A 26000-nucleotide genomic window follows, 5' to 3' on the forward strand; every position below is an offset into this window, starting at 1 on the left:
TATTCGTGAAAGACACACAGAGAGAGGCAGAGACAAGGCAGAGGGAGAAGCAGGCTCCCCGCAGGGAGCCCAATGTGGCACTCCATCCCGGAACTCCAGGATCACACCCATGAGCCAAAGGCAGAGGCTCAACCACTGAGCCATCCAGGCATCCCCCGAAGGAGCTTCCTCAAGTTGGTTGGTTTGGGACTTAAAATTAAAAAAAAAAAAAAAAAAAAAGATTATAAAGACCATATACTCACTGTCAAAATATTTCAAACAGCGTAAGAAACAAAAATGAGATCTCCCGTTTCTGGTAAGCCTGGTTTGAATGCATTAATGATGTGTGACCCTGATAACACTGACTGGGCAGAAAGCCCCACTGGACTGGTTGGGATAACCTGAACACAAAGTCACTGCACCCACGTGTACCCCCACCCACCCCAGACACACACATGTGCACACTCCACTCCACACTCACAGTCTGCAGCCCTGTATCCCCTCTGTCACTCACTAGCTGGTGAGGCCCTCATGATGGCCAGGCCCTCCTCCTACTCCTGGGAGTAGCATTAACAGGTTAACTGAGCAGGCTGGACTCTTGGGGTGTCAGCAGGTCAGTTACTGCATCAGCAGTTTCAAGAAGCATATTAAAAATCTTATACTCGAACATATTAATATAGTTACCCCCACTCTCACAAATACTTTTTCTGGGATAAAGCTGTAACTATGTTTACCTCCTTCATGGGGTGACTGACTTCGTAATACCAACCATTCCTCATGTTGCTGACCACCAAGGGCAGGTGGGAGCCAAATACCTGGCTGGCCAATATGGCTGTCAAACATTCACTCAACAAAAGTCTTTTTTGTTTAGTTCAAGTTGATTGGGCTCAAGTCTTTTTTTTTTTTTTTTTTTTAAGATGTACTCATTTATTTGAGAGGGGATGGTGAGGGGCAGAGGGAGAGAGAGAGAGAATCTCAGGCCATTCTGTACTTAGGGTGGAGGCCAAATAGGACTGGATGTCAGGACCGTGAGACCAGGACCTCAACCAAAATCAAGAGTCAGAGGCTTAAACAACTGAATCACTCAAGTGCCCCTGATTTGGCTCGAGTTTTTAAACTCTGGGTCTGGGCTTCCTCATTTGCACTGAAGGATGGTGGAGCAGCCCCCAGGTGGGCGCTGTAGGAGTGCACACACACACAGACCCCACGTGGTGGGTCCCTTTCTGGGAGCAGGAAGGATAATGGTACACACGCAGGGCTTTCCAGGATACAGGAGTCCTGGAAACTGTGGAAGTGTGCAGTGAGGAAGAGGAAGAGAGAGGGGAGTAGACAGGGCTCCAGTGACCTACCTTTGTGCTGGCCCCTGGAAAGCAGCAAAGCCCACCCAACCATCAGGACAGCTCCTTACAGTCCAGCAGACCCCTGGGTTCCTCAGCAGCACCCAAAGTCCTTCGCCCAGAATTCAGAAACACGACTGTGCGAATGTGCGAGTGAAGAAACTAGTGTGATCTGGGCCCAGGCCAAGGTATGAGAGCTGACCTCGAGGGGTTGGGTGCGCGAAGCCCTCCCACAGCCTGGAGCAGGTAGGATACAGGGGCTGGGGTCCCCACTGTCACTCATCCCTTCAGCAGGCTGGTTCTATTCTGCACCTGCCCCTGGGTCTCACTCCTTGCGCACAGACCCTGCACACAGCGCTCTTCTGTCCCCAAGGGGCCACCCCAGGGCCCAGCACCGCATCCCTTAATTCATTCACCCCTCACGGGAGCCCACGAGCCGTTCACAGTTCAAGACACCAGGCTGAAATCTGCACCTGCCCTCTCCATACACCCTCCTCTAGTGAAGACGCAAGGTCCTCCGTGTGCTGGGACAGGATATCCCTGTGCCACAGCTCTAAGGATGCCACCCTTCCTCCAAACAGGTATTTCTGCGGGAAAAGGCTGGAAATGCCGGGCAGCGACAGGACAGTACACCAAAAGGTTCATCAGCGCGTCTTCCCGGCGTCGGGCAGTCACGGGGTGCTGCCCAGTGGGTGCGTGAAGTCCAGGCCGGACCGACGGGGGGCGGGGGGGCGGATCATTGCGGGCGACCTGGACCTGACCCCGCACGGCTCTCACCTGCTAGCCCGCCGCCTCCTCCCCCTGGATGCCCAACAACCAATTATCCGCGGCGGCGAGTCTGTGACGTCAGCGTTGCCGGGCAGACCAGGGGTGCTTTAGGGCCTCCACTTGCGGATCAGGCCCTGGGGTAGGAGAACTGCGAAGGTGCCAGGGGCATGGAGAAGAGGCGGACAAGACCCAAAACGGGGGGCGGGGGGGGGGGGATTTATATTGTGCTAGAGAGGACCACAGGGTTACCTAGCCTAACCTCCTGCTGAGTGTCCAGCTATGGGAAGGAAGAGCGGGAAGCCCACTCTCTCTGCCCATGGGCCCTGGGTGGGCTGCTCCAATGGAGAGAAGGTGCCTTTTTTTTTTAATATATATATATTTTTTATTTAGGGATGTCTGGGTGGCTCAGCGGTGGAGCGTCTGCCTTCCTGCTCAGGGGGTGATCCTGGAGACCCAGAATCGAGTCCCACATCCAGCTCCCTGAATGGAGCCTCTGCCTGTTTCTCTACCTCTCTCTCTGTGTCTGTCTCATGAATAAATAAATAAAATCTTTAAAAAATAAATATATATCTATATTTTAAAAAGATTTTATTTATTTATTTGAGAGAGAGGCAGATACATAGGCAGAGGGAGAAGCAGGTTCCGTGCAGGGAGCCCGATGTGGGACTCCATCCCAGGACCCCAGGATCATGTCCTGAGCAGAAGGCAGCCACTCAACCACTGAGCCACCCAGGCGTCTGGAGAGAAGGTTTCTCTTCATATTGAATTGAAATCTGCCTTCCCAGGGTTGCTTGCAACACCTCTCCCACACAACAACCCATTTATCCTAAGTGCCTGATTCACCCGATTTATAACAAGCTGAGTGCTTTTCTTTAATGAAAGAGGAAACTATGGGTGAATTTCAGAATAGCGACAAGGAAGAAACAAAACTGAGGGGAAATGTTGATGGATAAAATGTAAACTTTGGTAGAACATTGTTGTCCACATTCTCCTCTATGCTTCCTCCACTGTGTGTCACTTCTGTAAGCACCCCAGTCTATGGAAAGGAACACTCCCGACTTCACTACAACACACATGCTCACAGGCCACAGTGCTTGCTTGCTGGGTTAGCTGTGCCAGGTTTGCAGTGTTGCCATTCCTTCCACCTACCTGTGAAACATCTGCTTAAATGGATATGAATTAGACCCTGTTCAGCCAGTGGATAGTCACGGAGTCTCCCGGGACTATTCAGACCAACTTAAACACAGATGCTATGGAAAGAGAGCCACAAAAGTGGAAAAGGAAACATCAAATTCCTCTTAATATTCACACTCTGAGAGGCAGTCCCAGAAGAGAAGTGCGTGCAGGTGAGGGTTAACACAGCACAGAGTGCACAGTGTGTGTGGTCACATTCACAGGGAGTCACTCCTGTAATTCTCAGCAAAGCCCTCCAGAGGTGGCTGTTAGATATACCTTGGTGCAGGGCAATCTGTCCATGTGTATTAAGATGACAAAGGCACATGCTCCTTGAACTAGCAACTTCAGCAGTGTAGAAGGCAGTGACCTTCATGAGTACTCGGCCAGGACACCGCTCTATACCAGAAGGAGGCCGTGTCTGGCTTCTCATGCTCTGTGTCATCGCCTGGAGATTCTCAGCCATCTTATCTTTCCATTGTGTTTTGTCAGTGGAGTCCAAAGAGATCACACTGGGGCTTGGAGGCCAGGCTCAAGGGCTTGGGGCTTGCTTTCCATGCCTCCCAGCGCCTGCAGGACTGGTTTTCAGCTGCCTCCCACTCCCCTCAGGAGACACCACCACGCTCTCTCTGTTCAGTGTTTTCCCAGAAGGGGCCCAGGCAAAGGGATAAGGAAGGGACAGACACCATACCTGTCTAGGTAAGTCTGGGGTGGTGTCTTGGACACCTGTGAAGACTGCCTTTGCCTCATGTCCCTGAAGGAATGTGATGTTGAACAGCAAAAGCAAAACTGTACCACCAACACAGATCAAGAGTGAACCCACACAAGAGAAGGAAGGCTTCTTTCCTGCTGCATAGTTACAGTTTGAAACAGGCTCTGTCGGTGAAGCACCTGCCTTTGGTTCAGGTCATGATCTCAGGGTCCAGGGATTGAGCCCAGGTCCAGCTCCGTGCTCAGCAGGCAGTCTGCTTCTCCACCCTCCCACCCCACTTCTGCTCTCTCTCTCTCTTTCTCTCTCTCTCTTTCTCTCAAATAGAATCTTTTTAAAAAAAAAGAATATAGCTGTTCGGATGCGTGGGTGACTCAGCAGTTGGGCGTCTGCCTTTGGCTCAGGGTGTGATCCTGGAGTTCCAGGATCAAGTCCCACATTGGGCTCCCTGCATGGAGTCTGCTTCTCCCTCTGCCTGTGTCTCTGCCTCTCTCTCTGTGTCTCTCAAGAATAAATAAAATATTTTTTTTTAAGAAAGAGTATAGCTGCAAGGTAATCGTAATATAACTTATATGAAGGCAAGAACCTGTTTGTCTTTTTTTTTTTAAGATTTATTTATTTATTTATGATAGAGAGAGAGAGAGACAGGAGGAGGGAGAAGCAGGCTCCATGCAGGGAGCCCGACGTGGGACTCAATCCCGGGACTCCAGGATCGCGCCCTGGGCCAAAGCCAGGCGCCAAACCTCTGAGCCACCCAGGGATCCCCAAGAACCTGTTTGTCTTGCTGAAACTGTTATTATCAGAGCCTAATACAAAGCTTGACACATAAGATTTTCTATGAAATATTTATTATTTTAAATTAATTAACATTTTTATTTAAGTCAGTAAAATAGACACTTAACAAAATTGAAACAACCTAAATGTTATTGGAAACTAAGTTTGAGGGGATCCCTGGGTGGCTCAGCGGTTTGGCGCCTGCCTTTGGCCCAGGGCATGATCCTGGAGACCTAGAATCGAGTCTCACATCAGTCTCCCTGCATGGAGCCTGCTTTTCCCTCTGTTCGTATCTCTGCCTCTCCTCTCTCTCTCTCTCTCTCTCTCTCTCTCTCATGAATAAAATCTTTAAAAAGAAAAAAAAGGAAACTAATTTCGATACATTCAAGCAAAAAAAAAATACTGTGTAGCTGTATTTAAAAAGGAGTATGTTCTTTAGGTACCAATATTGAGAGGTCTCTAAGTTAAATTATTACCATTTATGGGGTGCCCGGCTGGCTGAATCGGTGGAACACGTGACCCTTGATCTGGGGGTTGTGAGTTCAAGCCCCATGTTGGGTGTAAGGCTTACTTACAAAAAATGTATCACCATTTATGTTTTTAAAAATGCAAGGTGAGGGGAGTGCTTTCTTCTGGAGCCTCCTCTAGTGGCACATGTGTGGAAGGAGTCAGAGAAAACACATTGACTCTGGATAACTGGGAGGGAGGCTTTCAGGTGCCTTATTTTATACCTTTTGGATTTTGAAACAAAACCATATGAAAGAACTAATTTTTGGAAGCACAAGAGCTAAATTATGTGTTAATGTGGAACTATGCGTTGTTTTTTTTTTTTTTTTGAACTATGCGTTGTTAAGTGAACACAGATGGAGAACAGTGTGTCTGTTGTCCTTTGTGTAACATACATCATCTGGAGGAGCTCAGACAATGCTCTTATTGCTTAACTAGCTGCATAGCTACTACTTCCTATTACTATTTTGCAGACGGACACCAGGTCACTTAGCACACACGGTCGGTTGCTGTGCTGATGATATGCCACTCTGCCGGCCTGACCCCATGCCCTGCCTGTGACCGACATGGTGAGAGGCCCAAATAAAGTGGAAATTACTGACAACCCAGGAACGCCTGGGTTCACGCCTGTGAGATCACATAGCATGATGCACAAAATCTGTTATAGGAACACTTGATCGCTGAGCAAAGTGCCCCTGTCTGATGGACACAGGCAGTGTCACCTGACCTCCATCCTTTCCATGCCCAACAGAAACCTGACACTCCTACACCCAAGTTTCTGTAAAGGGCCACAGGACTGGCTTCTTTTTTACTGGTGGCCCCTCCACTTGTTTTCATCACCTTTGCAAAGACCGGGTAGTCCTTGGGACAGCTCCCCCAGCTCCAGTGGTCCACCCCTGGAGACCTGAGGCAGGAGGAGGATGATGACAGTGGGTGCAGTAAGGGGTCCAGTGAAGATAGGAAACGTGGCTTCAAATTCCAGCCCTGCCCATCCCCCTCTGTAGTTAAGCCAGCTACTTAGGATTAAATGAATTAATACATGTAAATCGCTTACAACAGCACCACATGGAAGCGTTCTACAAGGTGTTTTTTTTTTTTTTGCTGTTTGATTGTTGGTTTGTTTTCAGAGATGCTGTGATTCCTCCAAAGTGGCTTCAGTTGGCTAGCTCTCTCCCCTCTGCTCTCCCTACCCTGCCCCCCACCTGCCCTGACCTCCAGCTTTGACCAGTGGGCTAGTGCTGGATGATGTCAAGCATCCTTCGGCCCCAGCCTGATCAGGGAAGTGTGTGGTGCCTGACTCTACCATCTGCATGTACACGGTGGGGAAAGAGTGTCACAGGACACTTCAGGCCCGCAAGGAGAGACCCCCCATCCTGGGGAAGGCAGTCAGACAGTACAGATGCTGCCTCTCCCAACCTTGACCTGACCTTGACGTTCACCCTCACAGCCCCAGGGCAGCCTGCGCTGCAGGAAGGAATGAGCCACTCCAGGCAAGGCTGACCCATCTGTCCTCCCAGCCCCATGGGCTCATCTCAGACAAAAGCAGAAAATGTACACCAAAGTCGAGTTCCTAGCCCTTGGGCGGTTCTGCCCAATGTCACAAGAAAGAATTGTTGAGATGGCTTTGGTGCAAAAAGGTGGTTTTATTAAAGCAGAGGACAAGACCTGTGGGCCGGGAGAGCCGTACCAGGGTCAGGAGGAGTGGCTCATGATATATTTTCAGGTTGGGAGAGGGTCAGGGAGAGCATAAGTCTCTAAGGAATTTTGGAAACAAGGTTTCCAGAACCCTGAGGGGACCAGCTGCTGGGTTTTTTTTTTGTTTTTTAAGGAAGGGAAGATTTTTTTTAAAGATTTTATTTATTTATTCATAAGAGACACAAGCAGTCGGAGAAGCAGGCTCCCTGCAGGGAGCCCAATGCAGGACTCCATCTCAGGACCCCAGGACCACGACCCAAGCCAAAGGCAGACACTCAACTGGCCAGTACCTCTAATAAAACTTTAGTGCTGGGACCCTCCTTGTGAATAACAGAGGGCCATATGCGTGGGGGATAATCACCAACATGTGTCCGGGGGGTGGAAATAAAGGAAGTTTCTTTAAAAAAAAAAAAAAGATTTTATTTATTATTTATTCATGAGAGAGAGAGAGAGAGAGAGAGAGAGAGAGAGAGAGACGGGCAGAAGGAGAAGCAGGCTCCATGCAGGGAGCCCAACGTGGGACTCGATCCCGGGACTCCAGGATTGCACCCTGGGCTGAAGGCAGGCGCCAAACCGCTGAGCCACCCAGGGATCCCCAATAAAGGAATTTTCTAAAGGGATTTTGTATGTTAAAGATTCACAGGATCCTGGATATCAGGCTAATGTCAGCTAGGGTTGCCTGCTGCCCTCAGCAGAGTATTAACCTTGAGGCAGCTGAGCTCCCAGAGGAAGGTCCCTCGGCCTGTTTCGGGACTTGTCAGTGGGTTGTGGGTAGTAAGGAGAGTTTATACTTTCCCTTGGCCTTCGTTCTCCCCATCAGTGAAGGTACTGGTCTGACTGCTCAGGGATCCCTGCAGCTGAGGGCAGGACAAAGGCCTTAATTTCCAGTCTGGGTCTCCCTTTTCCCTGTGACACTGTGGAAATCAGAGCAGGACACCAAGGCTGGGAGGTGTGCCCTGTCAGTCCCCGCCTGCCCCTCAACAATCTCACCTCCGACCTCCGTGATCGTCCCTCAGATTGGTCTGAGCACTGGCAACACTCATGACTTTCCCCAGCAAATCCTCTGGGAATGGGGAGCTCACTAAGTCCCAGCCATTCAGCAGCTGGAACACAGGAGGGGAGCAAGAGGTCAGGGAGCAAGGCCTACCCCGCAGCTGGCACCAGGAAGAGAGGGGTTGGAGGAACCTCACAAGCCCAGTGAGGTGTCGTCCCAGAAGCCTCTGGAATACTGGGCAGCCCAGAGGGGGCAGGGGGCCCAGTACCAGGCAGCCTCTGCTCCATAGCTCAAGGGGGTAGGGATAGCAACTGCTGGTCACCCTCTGGGTCAGTAGCCCTTTTGTGTAAGTGCCTGGCAGTGATGACTCAGCCAGTGATGACTTCCAAGCTCAGCACAGCTGTGGCCCAGCCGAGAGGAGGCTGCCCTCCTCAACCCTCCCCTCAGGCTGTGTCAGAGGTTGGGGCCATGCACCCTGCAGGCTTCTGCCTGGCCTGACCCTGCTGCAGGGGTGCTCCTCTGTCCACAGTCACAGCTGAGATGGCAAGTCCATGGAGCTCCTCTCTGCCCAGCTGCCTTCCCCTGCTCCTCTTCCTCCTCCAGCTGTCATGGAGTACTGCAGGTGAGATTTATCTTTACTTCTGCCTTGGGGAGACCCCAGCAACAGAAAGGCCATGTGCCTGGGCTCATGGCCTGCCACTCATCCTCCAGCAGTCTTGCCGGTGATGGGTCCAGAACACAGGTGTGCTGACAGGATTCTCCTCCTCAGAAACCTTCCTTGGCTCCCAAGGGCTTCAGAATGGGAACCAAACTCCATAATGTGGCTTTCAGTCAAGATTCCCCCTGAGCTCATTTTTTGTTTCCCGCTTTGTGGTCTCACCAACAGTGGAGATAGACTAACAACAGCTTCTGGGGGGCTGAGGTCAGGGTTGAACAGGACAGGGTATGTATGTGCTGAGCGGTGCCTGCCCCAATGCGTCCTGCCGAGTGTTGCATGGCAGCATCTCGTCGTTTGGGAGCTCTCTTCCACACGACCAAGCACTGACAAGTTTTTGTAGAGGGTCCTGCTGTCATGTGCTGGGGAGACACAGAGCGGAAAACAGGTTTCCAAGCTCAGGGAGCTGCAGCCGGGAGGCCCAGCCCTGCTCGGTCTCAGACATCCTCGCCGGTGCACAGATGTCGTGGAGCAACCAGTCTTACCTTTCTGCAGCTCTGAGTCTGGCTGACAGACATTCACCACATAGGAAAAGTTTGGGCTGAAAGCACAGAGGAAAAGAAGGAAGGAGAGTCAGCTCCAGGGTGGAACATTTTGGGAATAGGTTTTGAGTGAGGACTAAGGGCTGAGAGGCCAGGACAGGTGGTGGTGGAGGAGCGGCCCAAGCAGAGCCACCAGGGGAAAGTGGGGAGCAGCTTGGTTAAGTCCAAACATGGGGCCCCCATCCCAAGAATAGAACTGCGAGATGCCAGAGCATGCCCCGTAATGGGACCTAAACGCTGGACTGAGGAGTCAGAGAGGCGACCAGCTGGCAGGAAGGTGAGCACCTGCTGGAATGGCGCTTCGTTCTGGGGCACTTGCGCCACCACCATAACGAGGATCTTTGAGGGAAATGGAGCTCCTCCTTGGCTCCTGAATTCCGTGGAAAAATCCAGTGCGGTTCTTCCTTCCTTGGACACACTTGTGCGCCCAGGCCCCTGTGACACTCTGTTTCTTTTCTTTGGTGTCTTGCACAGGACAGTTCAGAGTAATAGGACCAGGTCACCCACTCCGGGCTCTGGTGGGGGATGAGGCCGAGCTGCCATGTCGCATCTATCCCGGGAAGAACGCCACAGGCATGGAGGTGGGGTGGTACCGACCCCCCTTTTCCAGAGTGGTCCACCTCTACCGCAATGGCAGGGATCAGGACGCAGAGCAAGCACCTGAGTATCGGGGGCGGACCGAGCTGCTGAAGGAAAGTATGGGCGAGGGGAAGGTAACGCTCAGGATCAGCAATGTTCGGTTCTCTGACGAGGGCGGCTTCACCTGCTTCTTCCGGGATCATTCCTACCAGGAGGAGGCAGCCATGGAACTGAAAGTGGAAGGTGAGTAATGCAGGGCCCCTCTCTGAGACTGCAATCACTCTCCCCCTGAGATGACCCTGCAACCCCAACACCTCACTCTGAGAGCCCTGAGCATGTGCTGTTTCCTTGCGCAGTGGGGAGGAAGCTGGGTCAGAGGCAACCGAGAGCAGGGAGATGGCCGGACCAGTGGTGTTCCCATACCGGGTGGGTATGCCTGGAGCCTAGCATTTTAGGGCCGTGCCCCATGCTCTGAGGCACTGGGTGAGGATGCCAGCACGGGGCTTCATGCTCCTGGTTACAGGCGCACACACAGTGCACCCACGGAGTCCATGACCGCGGTCCCATCAGCAGTGGGAACGCGGTGTGAATCAAGCAAAGCCAAGACGTAATTATCCGTAAGGTCGTGTGTATGCATTTGTGTAAATAAATTTGTAATGTGTACATGTGGATGTGCATACAGAGAAAAACTAAACAAATTTCTTAAAAGGAAGGAAAACCAAAATAAGAAAGATGAGAAAGAGGGTAACCCCCCCCCCCCCAGAAAATAATCCATTTCTGATTGTTTTGTGCCACTAGAGGGAATGTGAATAACCTGAGAGCTGATCACAGCTCATCAGTGAGGTCTTTCTTCTTTCTGTGTCTGGCTTTGGATTGTCTCCTGGTTTATTTGTGATAAACGAAGGCATTATTCCAAAGGAGTCAAAATGACCGAATCCCACTGTGATCAGTTCCTCAGCTGATGTGTTTGTGGTGTTTTATTAGACAAGGAACATCACTGAATGATGCATTCGTGGGGGCAGGGTCCAGGTAGGTTCACGAAGGAAGCAAATGTCCAAACATAGTTGCAGAAAGAAAGACGCCACCTTCATTATTTCCCCTTTGATGACTTTGTATGACGGGTGATCCTGGAACTTACTGTCTGGCTTTGCACACAATGGTCACTTCTGCGCATCTTCCTGCCAGAAGACACATTGTGTGCAAGATAACAAAGCCCCATTTCTGGAGAGGATGCCGGGGTGTGAAGATGGCTCTGTGCACGCAGCTGCTCGCGCTGGAGTTTGTACCTGCAGACTCTCCCTTGATTGGTCTGGGTCTGCCCTCAGCCCCCAGCACAGCTCCACCTTCAGAGAGAGAGAGGGAGAGAGAAGGAAGGGGGGGGAGGAAGGAAAGAAGGAAGAGAGGGAGGGAAGGAAGGAAGGAAGGAAGGAAGGAAGGAAGGAAGGAAGGAAGGAAGGAAGGAAGGAAGGAAGGAAGGAGGGAGGGAGGGAGGGAGGGAAGGAAAGAAAAGCCAACTGCCTCAGGGCACGAAGTCCTTCCCTGGGCTAACGCCCACATTCCAACCCTCTCCTCCCTCCTGGGCGTCCGCAAACCAGAGTCTAAAGCAAGAGTGTTTTACAAGCAAACAAGGCACTGCCCACTTTGCCTGGGGAGCCAGGAATCCAGCCGAGTCGGAGGCTAGAATGTGGGGACTATTGCTGCTGCTGCTAATTACCTCCCCTCCTTCTCTAGAGTCTTTTATCTTTCTTTCCAACTTTACTTTTTTCTTGTTTTCGTGATTTTACTACTTGCTGCCTCTAATCCTTTCTTTAAACTGTTCACGATGAAGCTTAGCAGGTCACAGACGTAGAGAGACTTGCAAGGAGCCTCCAGGTCCCGCGGCCTTTCGGCCACTGTCACCTGACCTGCTCCTGTCAGCCTCTCCCCCTTCCCTGCTGAGGCAGATGCTGGGCCATGTTAGCATTTCCTCACTAAATGCGCAAGAATGTGTCATGCACGGGCACCAGGGTGGCAGAGTGCTTACCCCTGATCTCAGGTCGTGAGTTCCAGCCCCACACTGGGGGGGGTCAAGGTTACTTGGAAAACAAACAAACAAACAAACAAACAAGAATGTATCACTCAAATGTAAGAAGTCTTTTAAAAAATCACAACCAGAATACTGTGATCATGTCTTTTACAATTAACAAAAGTTCCTTCAAAAAAAAAAAAGTTCCTTCATATCATCAGTGCCCACTTTGTGTCGAAATTCCCGATTGTTTCACAAATATATACTTTTTACATTTGTTTTGTTTAGTTTGAGTGAAATCTAGACAAGAGTCATGTTGGGGTTTGCCATGGCCTGGAATCTGCTGATTCTGTTCCCATTCTGTTCCACATGGTGCCCAGACCTGTTTTTTCTTGTAAAGTAATAGAAAATTGCAACCAGGCGATCCCTGGATGGCTCAGCGGTTTAGCGCTGCCTTCGGACTGAGTCCCACATCGGGCTTCCTGCGTGGAGCCTGCTTCTCCCTCTGCCTGTGTCTTGGTCTCTCTCCCTGTGTCTCTCATGAATAAATAAATAAAATCTTAAAAGAAAGAAAGAAAGAAAGAAAGAAAGAAAGAAAGAAAGAAAGAAAGAAAGAAAGAAAGAAAGAAAGAAAGAAGAAAGAAAGAAAGAAAATTGCAACCAGACCCAGGTTTAATTGATTTTCTCAAGCATTAATAGGTGATGCCGTAGATTCTGTGTTGCTTTCACCAGCTGGCCCCAATGGCTCCTTGTTTTCTCTTTCTGTGATCCTAGTACTTAGTGAAGGTATGCAGGTGTGTGAAGCACTGAACTATGCACCCACATTGTGGGTCACTTCTGAGAAGATGTCCGAGATTAGAATCGCCTGCATTTTCTTCTGGGGAACAAAACTCTAGGCAAGAGCCTTAATCTGCAGCTGGAAAGGCTTTATTCCCACCTAAGAACCCTGTAGACCACTTGCTTGCTGACACCTACACCCCACCCTTGATGGCAGTATCATGACGTGGCCTTGTTACAGGACACAGGGGGAAAGTATATGAGCCCAGCCAGGCGCCCAGGGATGACCCAGGTGGAGCTCACAGGCACTGGAGAGCTGGACTTTACCATGGAGGGGCAGAGCTGACAGGAGCCCTGTCAGGGGTCCCACTCCCACCCCTCAAGCATCAAACCCTGCATGTCCGACTGTCTCAACAGCCCCGCACAATGGGGTCTCAGCATTTTTGTGTGCCGCCCCTTTGGTGGACTGCTGGTTAGTGAATGCCTTCTGTCTCTCTTTTTTTTTTTTTTAATTTTTTTAAACATTTTTATTTATTTATGACAGTCACAGAGAGAGAGAGAGGCAGGGACATAGGCAGAGGGAGAAGCAGGCTCCACGCACCGAGAGCCCGACATGGGATTCGATCCCGGGTCTCCAGGATCGCGCCCTGGACCAAAGGCAGGCGCCAAACCGCTGCGCCACCCAGGGATCCCGCCTTCTGTCTCTTTTTAAGTAAACTCTGTGCTGAGTGCAGGACTTAAACTCACAACCCCAAGAGCAAGAGTGCTCTCCTGACAGAGCCAGCAGGTACCTCCTCCCCCCACAACCTGTTTTTTCATCCCTTCTCAGAAGGATGCTTTAAATGCATTAAATAAAACATATTTGCACTGAAACACAGCTATCAAAATGTGGCAATAACAAGATAGGGAGTGTCCTTGATAATTGGTGTAATTTCAAAAAAGTGGTGAACTCACTGAGGAGGGCACTTGATGAGCACTGGGTATTATATGTTGGCAAATTGAATTTAAATTTTAAAAAATGTGATGAAAACATGTGATTGGGACACGTGGGTGGCTCAGTGGTTGAGCATCTGCCTTTGGCTCAGGTTGTGATCCCGGGGTCCTGGAATCGATTCCCACATCGGGCTCCTCACAGGGAGCCTGCCTCTCCCTCTGCCTGTGTCTCTGCCTCTCTCTCTGTCTCTCACGAATGCGTAAATAAAATATTTTTTCAAATGTGATCACCCTGAAAAAAAATAGTGATGAACTAAGTGATATTTTGAGGATTCTGTGGCAACTCTAATTACATATATGAAAATATCTGTGGGTTTTATTGATGACGGGGTCACAGGTTCTGTTCATGGCCTGTGCTACTAGAAATGCTAAGTGTCAGGTTAAAGATTACTGAAGATCAGCATGTATGCTTTTCCTAATTCCACACATGCTGACTTTGGTGGATGTGGAGGTGCTCGCTGACACCTTGGTGCGTCCTGGTTCAGCTTAGGGCATTGTTTTCACCATTACCCTGGCCTCTGAACGGGCCACCCTCCTCCCTCCTGCAGGGGGCAGTCAGGGGTCGGGCCGTCCTCCCCCGGACCCCTCCAGTGAGCCCATGACCTAGGGTGCCAGGTCTAAGTCTCTCAGCTGGTTCTCAGAACTCTGTCAGATGGGCCTAGTACACAGCGTTGCAAATAACTAACCCTTCCTGGAAACAAACCTACTTTTCCTGCAAGGCTATGCTCAGTTCTGTGTCCTCCTTGGTTTTTTTGTTTTTGTTTTTTTTAAGATTTTTATTTATTTATTTGAGAGACAGAAAGAGCAAGAGAGATCACAAGCAGGGTGAGGGGCAGAGGGAGAAGCAGACTCCCTGGCTTAGCAGGTAGCCCAAAACGGGGCTCAACCCCAGGACTCCGAGATCATGACCTGAGCCACGGTCAGATGCTTCCCCAACAGAGCCCCCCAGGCCCTGTGTCCTCTTCCCTGAATCCTGCTGATCTTGACTGGTGTGTTGAGCCCCTGGGATGGTGCTAGGCGGTGCCGGCCACTGGGGACCAGCACTGCTTCTCCCTTTCAGATCCCTTCTACTGGATCAACCCTGGAGTGCTGGTTGTGATCGCTGTCCTCCCTGTGCTCCTCCTGCAGATCGCAGTGGGCCTGGTCTACTTCTGCCTGCAGCACAGACTCAGAGGTATGGGCTGCTCAGGACCTTGCCTCTTGGAACTTGAGGGACTCATATTTAGCTTTGGGTGACTTTGGGTTCACATATCCACAATGACCAGTTTCATGTCTTCCCAAATGCTCTCATTTCTAAGACAGGAATTTCCCTGTGAGGTAGGGCTGACCAGTGAGCCTAAGGCCACTGTGGTTCAACATTCTTGTAAGCGTTTGCACCTTGAACATGGCAGAGCCCGGGCCTGAAGTCCCCATCTCTGGTCCCTGAGCTGCCCCAGCAGCTTCACAGCCTGGGATGGTGAACCTGAAGGCCAGACATGTTGGTGCCTAATGGAGGTTTCCACGAGGACACGGAGTGAATGTCCCTGCCACATGAGGGGTGTTCTCAGCTTGTTTCCTGCTTCTCTTCCATGCAACACGGAGGACTGTCCATGAAGCTCCTCTACTGCACCTGAAGATATATTCTGAGCTATGCCCTTGTATTGTCCTCCCCTGTCCCAGTCCAAGGGCATAGAGTCGCGGGGAGGGATGGGGATGCAAGGGTATGTGGTGGGGTCTCCTCTCTCCCCTTGAATTCATCCTGGTGCCCACTGTGGTTGTCAGTTCCCACAGCTGAGCACAAGGGCCTGTGGTGTCTGTGGCCTGGCTTGAATCCAGCTGGGGCAGGGCCTGGCATCCTCCCAGACATCCCATGGAGGGAACAGCCTCCCTCCCATACCGGAGGGGATGTTGTTCTGGGGTGACTCCCTGGGTGCAAGTAGTAGGTAGGGCAAGGCTGAGCTCCTCCCTTCCTCCTCCAGGTAGGAAGTGGCTTCAGATTCACAAAGTGAAAAAAAATTAAAATAAAAATATTCACAAAGTGACAGCCCCTGGGCAGGGATGGGTGTGAGTGGGGAACAAGGAGACCCAAGGCCAGGACCCGGGAGGTTGGTGTGGGGCACTGCCCTTCAAGTCCTCAACTCAAATACTGAGTCCACACTGTAGCAGCAGGGCTAGGGCACTCCCGAGGATGCTCCTGGGCTCCTGAGAAACTGCCTATACAAATCACAGGGCATTGGGTGCAGGAGCCCCATCAAATGCCAGCGGAAACTCTAAATGTTGCCTTTTTCTATTTTAGGAAAACTTCGAGCTGAGATAGGTGAGTGTTAGTGGCTCTCTCTCCGCCATCTGTCCCTCTGGTGTTTGGGCATCACCAATGTGGTCATTTTCTAGGACTACCTCTGCATCTACCCCCAGACCCTGTGCTTCCTCCCAAAATTCACTAGTATCTCAGACCCCTGCAGCCAGCCCTGAACTGCGGTAGGTCTCCTTCCTCTGCCTGCTGGGGCACAGAGTCCAGCAGCTCCCTTTCTGCCATGGTCACTCACAACTAGACACAGTTTAAAGTAACTTAATAACAAAGGCTCTGGGGAGGAGAGGGATCTGCCACCCGAGTCCCTTTTCTGTGTGTTTTCTTTCAGAGAACCTCCACCGGACTTTTGGTAAGTGCCAGAAACCAGGTCTTCCCAGGTCAGCTGGAAATAAGAACCCTGGTTCCTTGTTCCTTTCCACTGCCTTTTTCTTTGAAAGTCAGCATCCACTGCCTCCAGGATGGGGGAGATGGCAGCAAATACTTGGGGGACACTTCTCTGTGTCAGGCCCTATGCCAGCGGTTCCCTCTACGGGGTCTTTGTGCACGTGTCTCTTTCCAAACTTTTTTTTTAAAGATTTTATTTATTTATTCAAGAGAGAATGAGAGGCAGAGACACGGGCAGCGGGAGAAGCAGGCTCCCTGCAGGGAGCCCAGTATGGGACTAGATCCCAGATCTCCAGGATCACACCCTGGACCAAAGGCAGCGCTAAACCGCTGAGCCAAACTTTACAGACAGGAGATAAACACCCCTCCAGGCGGGCTTGATGTCTAGTTGTGGGGGTGGGGGTGGGGGTGCTTATGCATCACCGACTAAACCCACATGATAGAAGTGAGTTGTCATGAGCACTGACAGGGAACCTCACAGGGCTGACTAGGGAAGAACTGCTTGGGAGAGAGAGAGAAGACACCTCACCCCTTTAGACTGTTGGCCCTTCCAGACAGGTCCCCATCCTGCTCATTCACTGCACAGTGCCCAGTGCGTAAGGATGATGCCTGCAACACGAGGGCACCATGACCTTGTTGCATGGATGCAGCAGGAATTCTAGGATGCCACAAGGCAGGGCAGAGGTCGCTGCTCTGAGCAGCCTTCCTGGACGGGCAGTGCTCCATCCGCACATTAGGACATCTCATCAGGGTGCAGACAAGCACAGTCTTTGCAACCTACAAAGGGAGGAACCAGAGCTTTGTTTTGTAGGATTCTAATAGCAAAGGTCTTATGTCTTTCTGCATCGTGAATCTCCTGGGCGTCCTGCTGTAGCTCTAATGGAACCTTTTCCAGATTAAAATTTTTAAACCATCACATAAAACTTAACACATAAACTTGCAAAGAAAACCATTAAATTGAAACACAGGTATCAGAATATAAACCCATCTGTAACAGAGTAACAAATGTTTCTTTAAATAATAAAAATGCACTAAATAACAATGTAGCAGCAGGTCCAATAACTTTGTCAAAATACTGACAAACATTTTGAGATTTCAGCAACAGCTCCAATGGCAATGAAAGTATCTGTGATTTCTGTTGGTGATAAAGTAACAGGTACTGCTGATGACTGGTTGGTTGCTTACATTTATGATAGAAGAAATGCTAAATTCAGTCAAAGCTTGGTGAAAATAAAGATGCATGTTTTTCTCATTGAGTTCATGAGCTCCCTGAACTCTGTCCACAGACCGCTGTGGTGTCCTTGGACCCCAGGTTAAGAAAACCAAGAATAACAGAGAAGGGTGGGTGGGGCTCCAGGGGGTACATGCTAATTCTGTTCTGTGGCCACCAACCCAGACCCCCACTTCCTGAGGGTGCCCTGCTGGAAGATAACGCTGTTTGTCCTGGTGCCGGTTCTTGGGCCCCTGCTTGCCTTGATCATCTGCTACAACTGGCTTCATCGAAGACTAGCAGGTGCTGTGGGGTGGGGGGCAGGACCTCCGAGTGGGGGGACCAGGTTCTGACAGGTATTTCTGTCCTCTTGTCCCCAAGGCCAGCCAACATCAGGCTCTTCAGAGTCCATGATAAGAGCTACTTGCTGAGATGGGGGGGCCCTCAGCAGAGGGGAAGGGTGGGTACGTGGGGAGGAACCTAGTCATCTTCCACCAGCCACTTATTCCCTTCTTTTTCTCTTTCCAGGGCAGTTTCTTGAGGAGCTAAGTAAGTTTTCTCTTTTTATAAGCTGAGAACAAAACAAGAAGGCAGAAGGGGGGCAGGTAGTGGAGGGACCAGAAGCTCTGAGGGGCAGGGAGCTGGAGAGTCTGGGGGTGGAGGAGCTGAAGAGCTTGTGGGGCGGGGGTGCTAGAGTCTGGGGGGAGGGAGGCTGAAGTCTGTGGGGGGGCAGCTAGAGAGTCTTAGGTGGGGGGAGCTGGAGAGCCTGGCTGGCAGAGGCTCCTCCTGTAAGGCAGAAGGGGACGGCACTCCAATGCCCAGCCTAACCCCCACTTTGGCTGCTTCCCTTCCCACCCATCCAGCAGCTGTGTTGGGCCTCAGCTGTGAGACCAGCCCCTGAGGTGGGTGCAGAGGCAACAACACTCTCCCTGCCCAGGGCTGTTCCTCTCCAAGGATTAATGTCTTGGCAGTGACAGATGTTTCAAGTTACTTTTTCCTCCTTTAGGAAACCCCTTCTGAGTGATGCTATCTTGGCAAGGGTGGAGGACAGCCTGCTCGGTCCAAGGACTGACCTCAGGGCCTGGCACCCACCAAGTCCTACACTCACAGACCTCCTCACTACGGGGCATCCAATCTGCATTTCCAGGAATGCTCTGAATTCCAAATGGGACTGAGTTCTCTTCCCCTTTTTCACAGCCCACAACTCTCTACTCTCTTACTCTTCCACCTGGAAGCCCTCCATGGCCACGGCCAGGCAGGCACCCCTCTCTCTGATGGATACCTGTGCTGGACAGTGACACAGGCAGGAAGGTCGAGCACCTCCCCACCCCCCATTGCAAATTCCAGCATGCCAACTTCAGATATGGTGGTTGTTTACTCTAAGATGTCAGTCCTGAGAGGTGTGAGGGCTGCAGGAGCAGGAATGGGAAGCACGGGAGCTCAGTGAGGATGGTGCTGGAGCACTGTGTGGCCCCGTGGGGAGCATCAGAACACAGGCCTGACCCCCATGTCCTGCATAGCTGGGTCCCCCAGGCTCCACCCCCTCTGGTCCTTGCTCGCCCATCTCATACCTGTCCAAGCATCCACTGTTTCCTCCAGCGATTACTACTTGATGTCTATCAGGCAAAGAAACAAGTCAGGTGATAATTATAGTAATACGAATTTCTGTGTGCACGTCTCATCCCCTTGTGTTCCTGTGTCTCCCTGGTGACCCCTACCTCTCTGCCCACCCCGTCTCCTGAGCCTAGAGGCCAGTGCGTTGGAGAAGCAAACATGAACACCTCCATTGGGTGTGCACTGAGCCCCTCATGGCCTCATTTGCTCTCTCTCCTCTGGTGCCTCCTCCCCACCCTCCCCACCCTCTCCTGGGAGCCTGGATCTGGGGGCAGATCCATCTCCTTCCCAGCCCAACTGGCAGCACCATGAAAAAAGCCGAGCCATTGACCCAGGATGGCCCAGCAGGCCTGGAGATTGCCCAGGCACGGGTCCATGGTTTTGGAGCCCCCCCAGTGGCCCATGAGGCCATCTCTATCCCTGAAGCAGACGTCGCAGACAGGGCAACGGTAGACCTTCTGCCTCCAGTGTGTCTGCTGGTGCCTGACCAGCCCTGACAATGAGCTGAAGGACTTGCCACAGCGGAAGCAGCAGCTCGGCTGCTCAGGGATGTGGGCTTTCTGGTGGCTAAAGAGATAGGCTTTCTTGCTAAAAGTCAGAGGGCAGTGAGGGCAAGAGAAGACCTTGATTCTTGAAGGCTTTGGTGGGAGGCAGTTGGACCTGGTATCCAGGCAGAGGGCTCTCATGCCGGGTGTCTGTGTCCTGGTGCCGGGCCCCAGGGTTGCACCAGCTGGTGCCCGCCATCCCACAGGGATCACCTGCTTCCTATCTATGCCTGGCTGGGTCTGAGCCATAGGACCCTTGTCTGCAATGATGGGTTCTTGGGTCCTGGTCAGCAGGGCATGGTCCACGGCCACAAGCTCCTGGCTGGCCCCCTGGCTCCAGCCAGCATGTGTCTGAGATCCAGCTCGAGGGTCTGGGGCCCTCACAATGCACTTCTGGTCTCTGGCCCCCAGCTCCTGGTCTGGGTGTATCTTCTGGTGGCGTTTCAGCTCTGACCGGTCCCGGAAGCCCTTCCCACAGAAGGGGCACGAGTGGGGCCGGTAGCCCAAGTGGACACGGCGGTGGCGGCTCAGCCCAGATGCATCACAATAGGTCTTGTCACAGAGCGGGCAGCAGAAGGGCCTCTCCCCAAGATGTATGCGCCTGTGATAGCCGAGCTCCTTGGGGTTCCGGAAGGACTTCCCGCAATGGCTGCAGCTGTTGGTCTTGTTGGGAATGTGAACAAACTGGTGGCTATGCAGGTTGGAGTGCTTGCTGAAAGTCCTGCCACAGATGTGGCAGAGAAAGGGCCTGCCAGCGCGGGATGCTGGGATCACAGGGGCCCTGTGTGGGGTCCCTGCTGGAGCAGAGGCTGCACCTGCCCCCCATCCATCAAGGGAGGCCTGAGCTCTACCAGCCCGGTCATCTCCCAGTGCCTGAGTCTCTTCCTGACATGCCTCCTGCCTGCCGCCTGCAATAGAGGAGGAAAAACCAAGGGTCAGCAGGAGAAGCCCCTGCCAGCTCTCCTTCCATCCAGGCTACGCAACCCCAACTTTCTCACGCGCCCAACCAACACCGGCTCTCTCACACTCAGACCTCTCAGGCTTGAGACAGGAATGGATTTTTGGGTTTTCAAATTAAAAGTGAATAAAAGGGGATCCCTGGGTGGCTCAGCGGTTTGGCACCTGCCTTTGGCCCAGGGAGTGATCCTGGAGTCCCGGGATCGAGTCCCACATCGGGCTCCCTGCATGGAGCCTGCTTCTCCCTCTGCCTGTGTCTCTGTCTCTCTCTCTCTCTCTGTGTCTTTCATGAAGAAATAAATAAAATCTTTTAAAAAAATACAAAATAAAATAAAAGTGAATAAAAATTTAAACTGGAATCTTTCAACAAGATCAGAGAAGAGAACTTTAGCCTATACCCACATTTCTTGAAATCCATATCTTCTCACTTCCAATATTTCACGCTCACACAGACAGCCCCAGGTGACCTCATGTGTCATACAAATGGGGACACCTCAGTGAAGGGCGGTGCCATTCATAATCTGGCTGGACTGGGAAGTACAACCTAGGGCAGGTGCTCAGCGCAGCCTGATAGCCCTCCCCTTCTGTTCTGTCACAGGACCAAGTCTCCTTTCCTTGAAGTCAGCACCAAGCTCATGTCCCTACCATTCCTGTCCTCTTGGAAGGGATGTGAGCACCCTATGTGCATGCTGACCCCTTGTCACTTGTCCTAGAGAATGCAGGTATCTATCTGGAGCCAAGGCATGCAAGTAAGCAGGTGGCCTCAAGCCCTCTTGCAGCTTCAGGTGGGACCAGGTGAGGATGTGCGGAGCCCTGGTACCAGGACAGCCTCCTCTCCCCCAGGGCGTACCTGGGCCCTTACCTGCCCCCCCGCCTTTCAATGCTCACCTGAAGGGAGGCCTTCTCCATTCAGGAGACAGAGCTGGAATTCTGCTCTCTGCTGGCTTTCTTCTTGTCCAAGTTTGATGATCAGATCTGGGTTAGATAGATTCTGAGCTGGGGGTGGATAGGACCGGAAGAGTCAAGGTCGCAGGCTTGGGCCCCTCATACCCAGTGGGGACAACAGACTACCTTCATCGGTGTCTGTGGTTTAAGAACCACAATCTGGGACATGCAGGGGCAGGGAGGAAACCCTCCTAACGAAGTTCCTGGCAACTCAGTAAATACTGGCTTGGTGAACAGGAACATTTATGAATCATTGTCATGTTATACGTATCATCTTTGCCCTCATGATTTCATCTCTTCTCCTGTTACCCTGAGCTGACAGACCTAGATCTCTCCTAGCTGGAGGGTGCAGGAGGTATAGAGTCTGTACATGTGAGCTGATGCACCTGCCCAGGGAAGCTAGCGGTCTCAGGCCTGGGAGAGGCGCTGAGGAAGCCCCAGCCTCTTACCCACAGACATCAGGTTTCTGAAGGTCTCAGACATAACATCCTGGTACAGAACCCTCTGACTGGCATCTAGACACATCCACTCTTCCTGAGTGAAGTTCACGGCCACATCTTCAAAGGTGATTGGCTTCTGCAAGAGCAAGAGAGACTCGGGGAGTCTGTATACAAGACAGACACCCAAGCACAAGATTTACAAACCGGGAGAGAACTAAAACCATGGAAGGCAGGGAGGAATAGGAAAACACAGGTGCAAAGTCTGCAATGTTATTCCATACAAAGGAAAGGAAGGACCGAGAGGCAGGAAGAGATGATGAGCATGGGGGCTGCCATTGCACCAACTTTGGGAAGTCCTTCCAGATGGGCTAGGGGTGGTGTTGGGGGTAGGGGGAGTGTGGAGGCTGAGAAAAGCCTGCAGCCGCTTATCCCAGGTGTTGTTCAGCTTAGAACAGTTCGGAACTCCATGTGACCACAGACTGCAGCAGACGAAAGGACTCGGGGTCAGGACTGGTGCTCCCTCTCCTCACCTGCACCCATGCCTTCCACCAGCTCTCTCCGTGTTTGGCTTCCCCCTGCCGGAGCAGCGCCTGCAGCAGTGCCACGGAATCCCGCTGTGCAAACACCTCCTCCTCCGTGGTGTCTGCCTCTAGCTTCATCCACCCTGGGCCCAGGCCCCAGTGACTACAGTCTGTCTCTCGGTCACTGCGCAGGCGCACCAGCTTTGCAGAGGCCTTGGGGTTTGGCATGGTTTCCCTGGACCAATGCCTCTGCTCCAAGGGGCTGCTGTTTTTCTGCTCTGCGGTCCAAATTTTCCTGTATGAGGAGTGCACTTTCCCTCAAAGCCGAGGCCCAGGGCTCAGGGACTTGTCCCCGTGGCTCAGCCACCCTGGCCCAGGGATGCCGCCTGGGGGCTACGAAGATCTGCCTTCCATTCCACTGGCTGCTGCCTGCCTCTAGAGACCTGAGGTCAGAGAGAAACAGAACAGCAGCTTTTGTCCTGGCTCAAAGAACAGCAAGAATTACTGACCCCCCGTCTCTGGGTCAGCAGGGCCCGGGAGGTAATCATTACCGACCCCACCTCATGAGACCTAAAGTGTGGCAACACTACGATGTGTTCGTGTCCAAAGCCTGGACTCCGTGCCACCGAGGACAGGAATCCCTGGGTCCCAAAGCACCCTCTGGGCAACAGCATTATTCTGCAAAGACAACAGTGCTCTGGACCTGTCACGGACCACGCCGGGCAAGCCTCTTCCTTCTGATCTGCTGTTGCCAGAAAATGTGGAAGGAGAACACTCCAAGACCCATCTAGTGCTGACAACTATGGGGTTCTGTGGATTTTTCGCGAGCGTTCCTCGTGATGGAGTAGTAAGGATCCACATACACAGTAAACAAGTAATGAGCTGGAGGCACATACTCCATAGGACCTTGGCCGCGGCCAACCCTGGGGATGCCTGGGCCCCTGGCAGCTCCAGCTCCAGGCAGACCTCGATCACCTCCTTTCTCCTTCCTCAGGGTGGTCCCTTGAACAAAGACTAAAACCCACGGACCCTGTTTCTTTCACAGTCTCCAGATTCCTGGTGAAACGGAAAATAGCAAGAAAAAGGGCATCTGACAATGGAGTTAATTGGCGAGGCGGGGTCCGTCCCTTTGTTTGTCCATCCTTCCCAGCAGGACTATTCAGTTTTCAAGTGGGGCAGCAGGCCAAGCTGTTCCCTGCTGTTCCACAGGCCCGCTCTCCTGTTGCACAGGCTGGGGGCCCTGGTTGGGGATGGAGCTGCAGGCAGCTGCAGGTTGCCCCGGGGCCTCTCCAACAGCTTCCTAGCCCACTGCGGCCTGGAGTGGAGGAGGCTGGGAGCTCTACGGACTCAGGGACGTCCCGCCCTCCCAGAGCCTAAATCCCCCCAGGGAATGTGTCGCCATCTTCCCTCCCCAGAGAGCACCCACCTCCTCTCCAACCTGAACTACCGTCAGCAGCTTCCCACGGCAATTCTGAAAAAGGCAGAAGGCCCCCCACACCTGCAGGGCTCTGAGGACGCTGCCAGCACACCCCCTCCAGTGCCTGCACTGTGGCCTTCAGCCATGCAAAGGGCCTTAGGCTCTCGGCCCGTCAGCTGTCTGCTCGGGTCCCTTTTCAGCCCCTGCCCGGCCAGTGATCAGACCCTCTCGTCCTCAGGGTGCAGCCTCCCACAGCAGGGGGGACATGGAATAGCTCGGCGGTGCAGCGATGCAGTTCGCTCCCAGGGGATGAGCCGGAGGTGCCCCCGTCCGCCGAACAGCACCAAGGAGGCCCTGAGACCCATCTGCCCCAGAACTTCCCCTCTGCGATCTCTGCTTTCCCGGGCCCGAGTGTGGCCTGAGCGGAGGTGCCCCAAGCCACATCCCGATACCTAAGTGTTCCTCGGGGCCTGGGGGTTGGGAGCGTCCCCATGATGACGAGTGCCCTCTGCCTGCCTCAGGGTGGAGGAGACCCGGACAAACTCTCTGCATCTGCCTCCATCTGCACAAACTCAATCCCCAGCGGCCCAACTCACCCACCGAGCAGTGAGGACGGGGCCTCCAGCCGTGGGGCGTACAGCAGGCCCGGCGCCCGCTATCCCAGCCGGCTTCTGCGCACCCTCCGCATCCCCTGTCCGTGGCTCAGAGAAGACTGCCGACCCGCCAAGGTCAAGAGGTCACCATCAAGGAAGCCAAAAAGGGAGAAACCCCGCCCCTCACCACCTACCCTCCCACCGGCAGCACCAGGTCCCACCTAGTGCCAGGATCTGGCCTTACTCCCTCTCAATTTACTCTTGAAACAAGAAGATTCAATTATTTCTGATTAAAACTCACAACTTCCAGCCACCATCCCCTAGAGCCACACTAAGCCCGCAGGCCCCAAGAGGCAGAGGCTTGTGGCATCTCTGGACAATGAGGGTAGAGGAGACAATACGCACTGTGACATCTATGCTGCAGACTGGCAGCAGAGAGGACCAGGTCAGGTGGGCTCTGCTGGCCCCAGCCACGTGCCCCACCCAGGGCAACCTCTCTCTGATTCATATACGTATAATCAGCCCAACAGATGCCACATTCATTGTTTTCCACTTAATTAGCACTTGACGTGAGAAAACAAACAAACAAACAAACAAACAAACAAACAAAGATTTCCTTACAACCCTCGGGCCACTGACAAGTCCTGAAACAGGCAGTGACCTTTCTCTGGGAGCTCCGCTGCCTCGGTGTGGACCATGCTGAGGGCAACAGGCAACCTTAGCTGATGTTAGCCTGACATTCAGGACCTTGTGAGTCTACTTGAACATAGAGAAATTCCTTTGGAAACTTCTTTTATCTCCACCCCCAAAATATATGTTGGCAATTGTCCCCTAAAGCATAGGAGCATCTGATGTTCATCTGGAGAGTCTCATGACCGGGTTCTTACTAAACAGTAATAAGTGACCTTTCCCAACAGCAGCTGGCCCCCTCGGGGTCCTAGAAACTTTGTTTCCCAAATACCTGGGAGGTTTGTGCTCTCCCTAACCCTCTCCCAACCTGAAAGCATATAAGGAGCCACTCCTCATGACCCCAAGGCAGCTCTTCCTGCCCACGGGTCCTGTCCCCATGTAATAAAACCACCTTTTTACACCAAAGACGTCTCAGGAATTCTTTCTTGGTCCTGGGCTTTGAACCCCAACATCTCCACATCAGCACTCATCATAGTCCCTTCTGCGTTGTGATCATCTCTTTCACATGGGCACAGGGTTTCACAAGTCACAAAATACTTCTGCAAACACGGCTTCCAGTGAATCCCCACAAACATTCCTAAGGTTGGACTCGTTATTCTTTCTGTACGGGTAAGAAATAGTCCCTTGGATATGCTCTGCCTTCAGGTCTCTGCGCCAGTGTGTCAGCTGCAGGGCTGGCAGGTGCAGGGTTTGTTTGTTTGTTTATTTATTTATTTATTTATTTATTTATTTATTTATTTATAGATTTAATTTATTTATTCATGAGAAACACAGAGAGAGAGAGAGAGAGAGAGACAGAGGTGAGAGAGAAGCAGGCTCCATGCAGGGACCTGATGTGGGACTCAAT

At 52.2% G+C, this 26000-nt stretch overlaps 3 protein-coding genes across 6 annotated transcripts; 1 reads left to right on the plus strand and 2 right to left on the minus strand.

The window, feature by feature from the left end:
- The first annotated feature begins 8207 nt into the window (after positions 1-8207).
- Positions 8208-19101, plus strand: MOG (myelin oligodendrocyte glycoprotein). Of its 2 annotated transcripts, XM_025470930.3 has the most exons (8): positions 8225-8558; positions 9668-10015; positions 14608-14721; positions 15823-15843; positions 16166-16186; positions 17618-17734; positions 17960-17980; positions 18438-19101. In XM_025470930.3, the coding sequence occupies exons 1-8, from the start codon at positions 8477-8479 to the stop codon at positions 18449-18451; spliced, it is 738 nt and encodes a 245-aa protein (XP_025326715.1). In that variant the 5' UTR covers positions 8225-8476; the 3' UTR covers positions 18452-19101. The 2 variants fall into 2 exon arrangements, with proteins under 2 accessions (XP_048961926.1, XP_025326715.1); XM_049105969.1 differs by lacking the exon at positions 17618-17734 and having other exon boundaries at positions 8208-8558.
- On the minus strand, positions 18576-21184 carry ZFP57 (ZFP57 zinc finger protein). The gene is made up of 2 exons (XM_049106027.1): positions 21176-21184; positions 18576-20565 (listed from the first exon to the last, which is right to left on the minus strand). Exons 1-2 carry the CDS (start codon positions 21182-21184, stop codon positions 19246-19248), a joined length of 1329 nt encoding a protein of 442 aa, XP_048961984.1. The 3' UTR covers positions 18576-19245.
- Positions 20468-24873, minus strand: LOC112674479 (zinc finger protein 558). 3 transcript variants are annotated; one of them, XM_049105971.1, is made up of 5 exons: positions 24685-24841; positions 24471-24582; positions 22463-22896; positions 21942-22068; positions 20468-21543 (listed from the first exon to the last, which is right to left on the minus strand). In XM_049105971.1, the coding sequence occupies exons 3-5, from the start codon at positions 22679-22681 to the stop codon at positions 21425-21427; spliced, it is 465 nt and encodes a 154-aa protein (XP_048961928.1). In that variant the 5' UTR covers positions 22682-22896; positions 24471-24582; positions 24685-24841; the 3' UTR covers positions 20468-21424. The 3 variants fall into 3 exon arrangements, with proteins under 3 accessions (XP_048961928.1, XP_048961927.1, XP_048961929.1); XM_049105970.1 differs by having other exon boundaries at positions 24467-24582; XM_049105972.1 differs by having other exon boundaries at positions 20468-21522; positions 24467-24873.
- Between the last annotated feature and the right edge of the window lie 1127 nt (positions 24874-26000).

The sequence above is a fragment of the Canis lupus genome, chromosome 35 (genome assembly GCF_003254725.2).
Source record: "Canis lupus dingo isolate Sandy chromosome 35, ASM325472v2, whole genome shotgun sequence".
Lineage (NCBI taxonomy): Eukaryota > Metazoa > Chordata > Mammalia > Carnivora > Canidae > Canis > Canis lupus.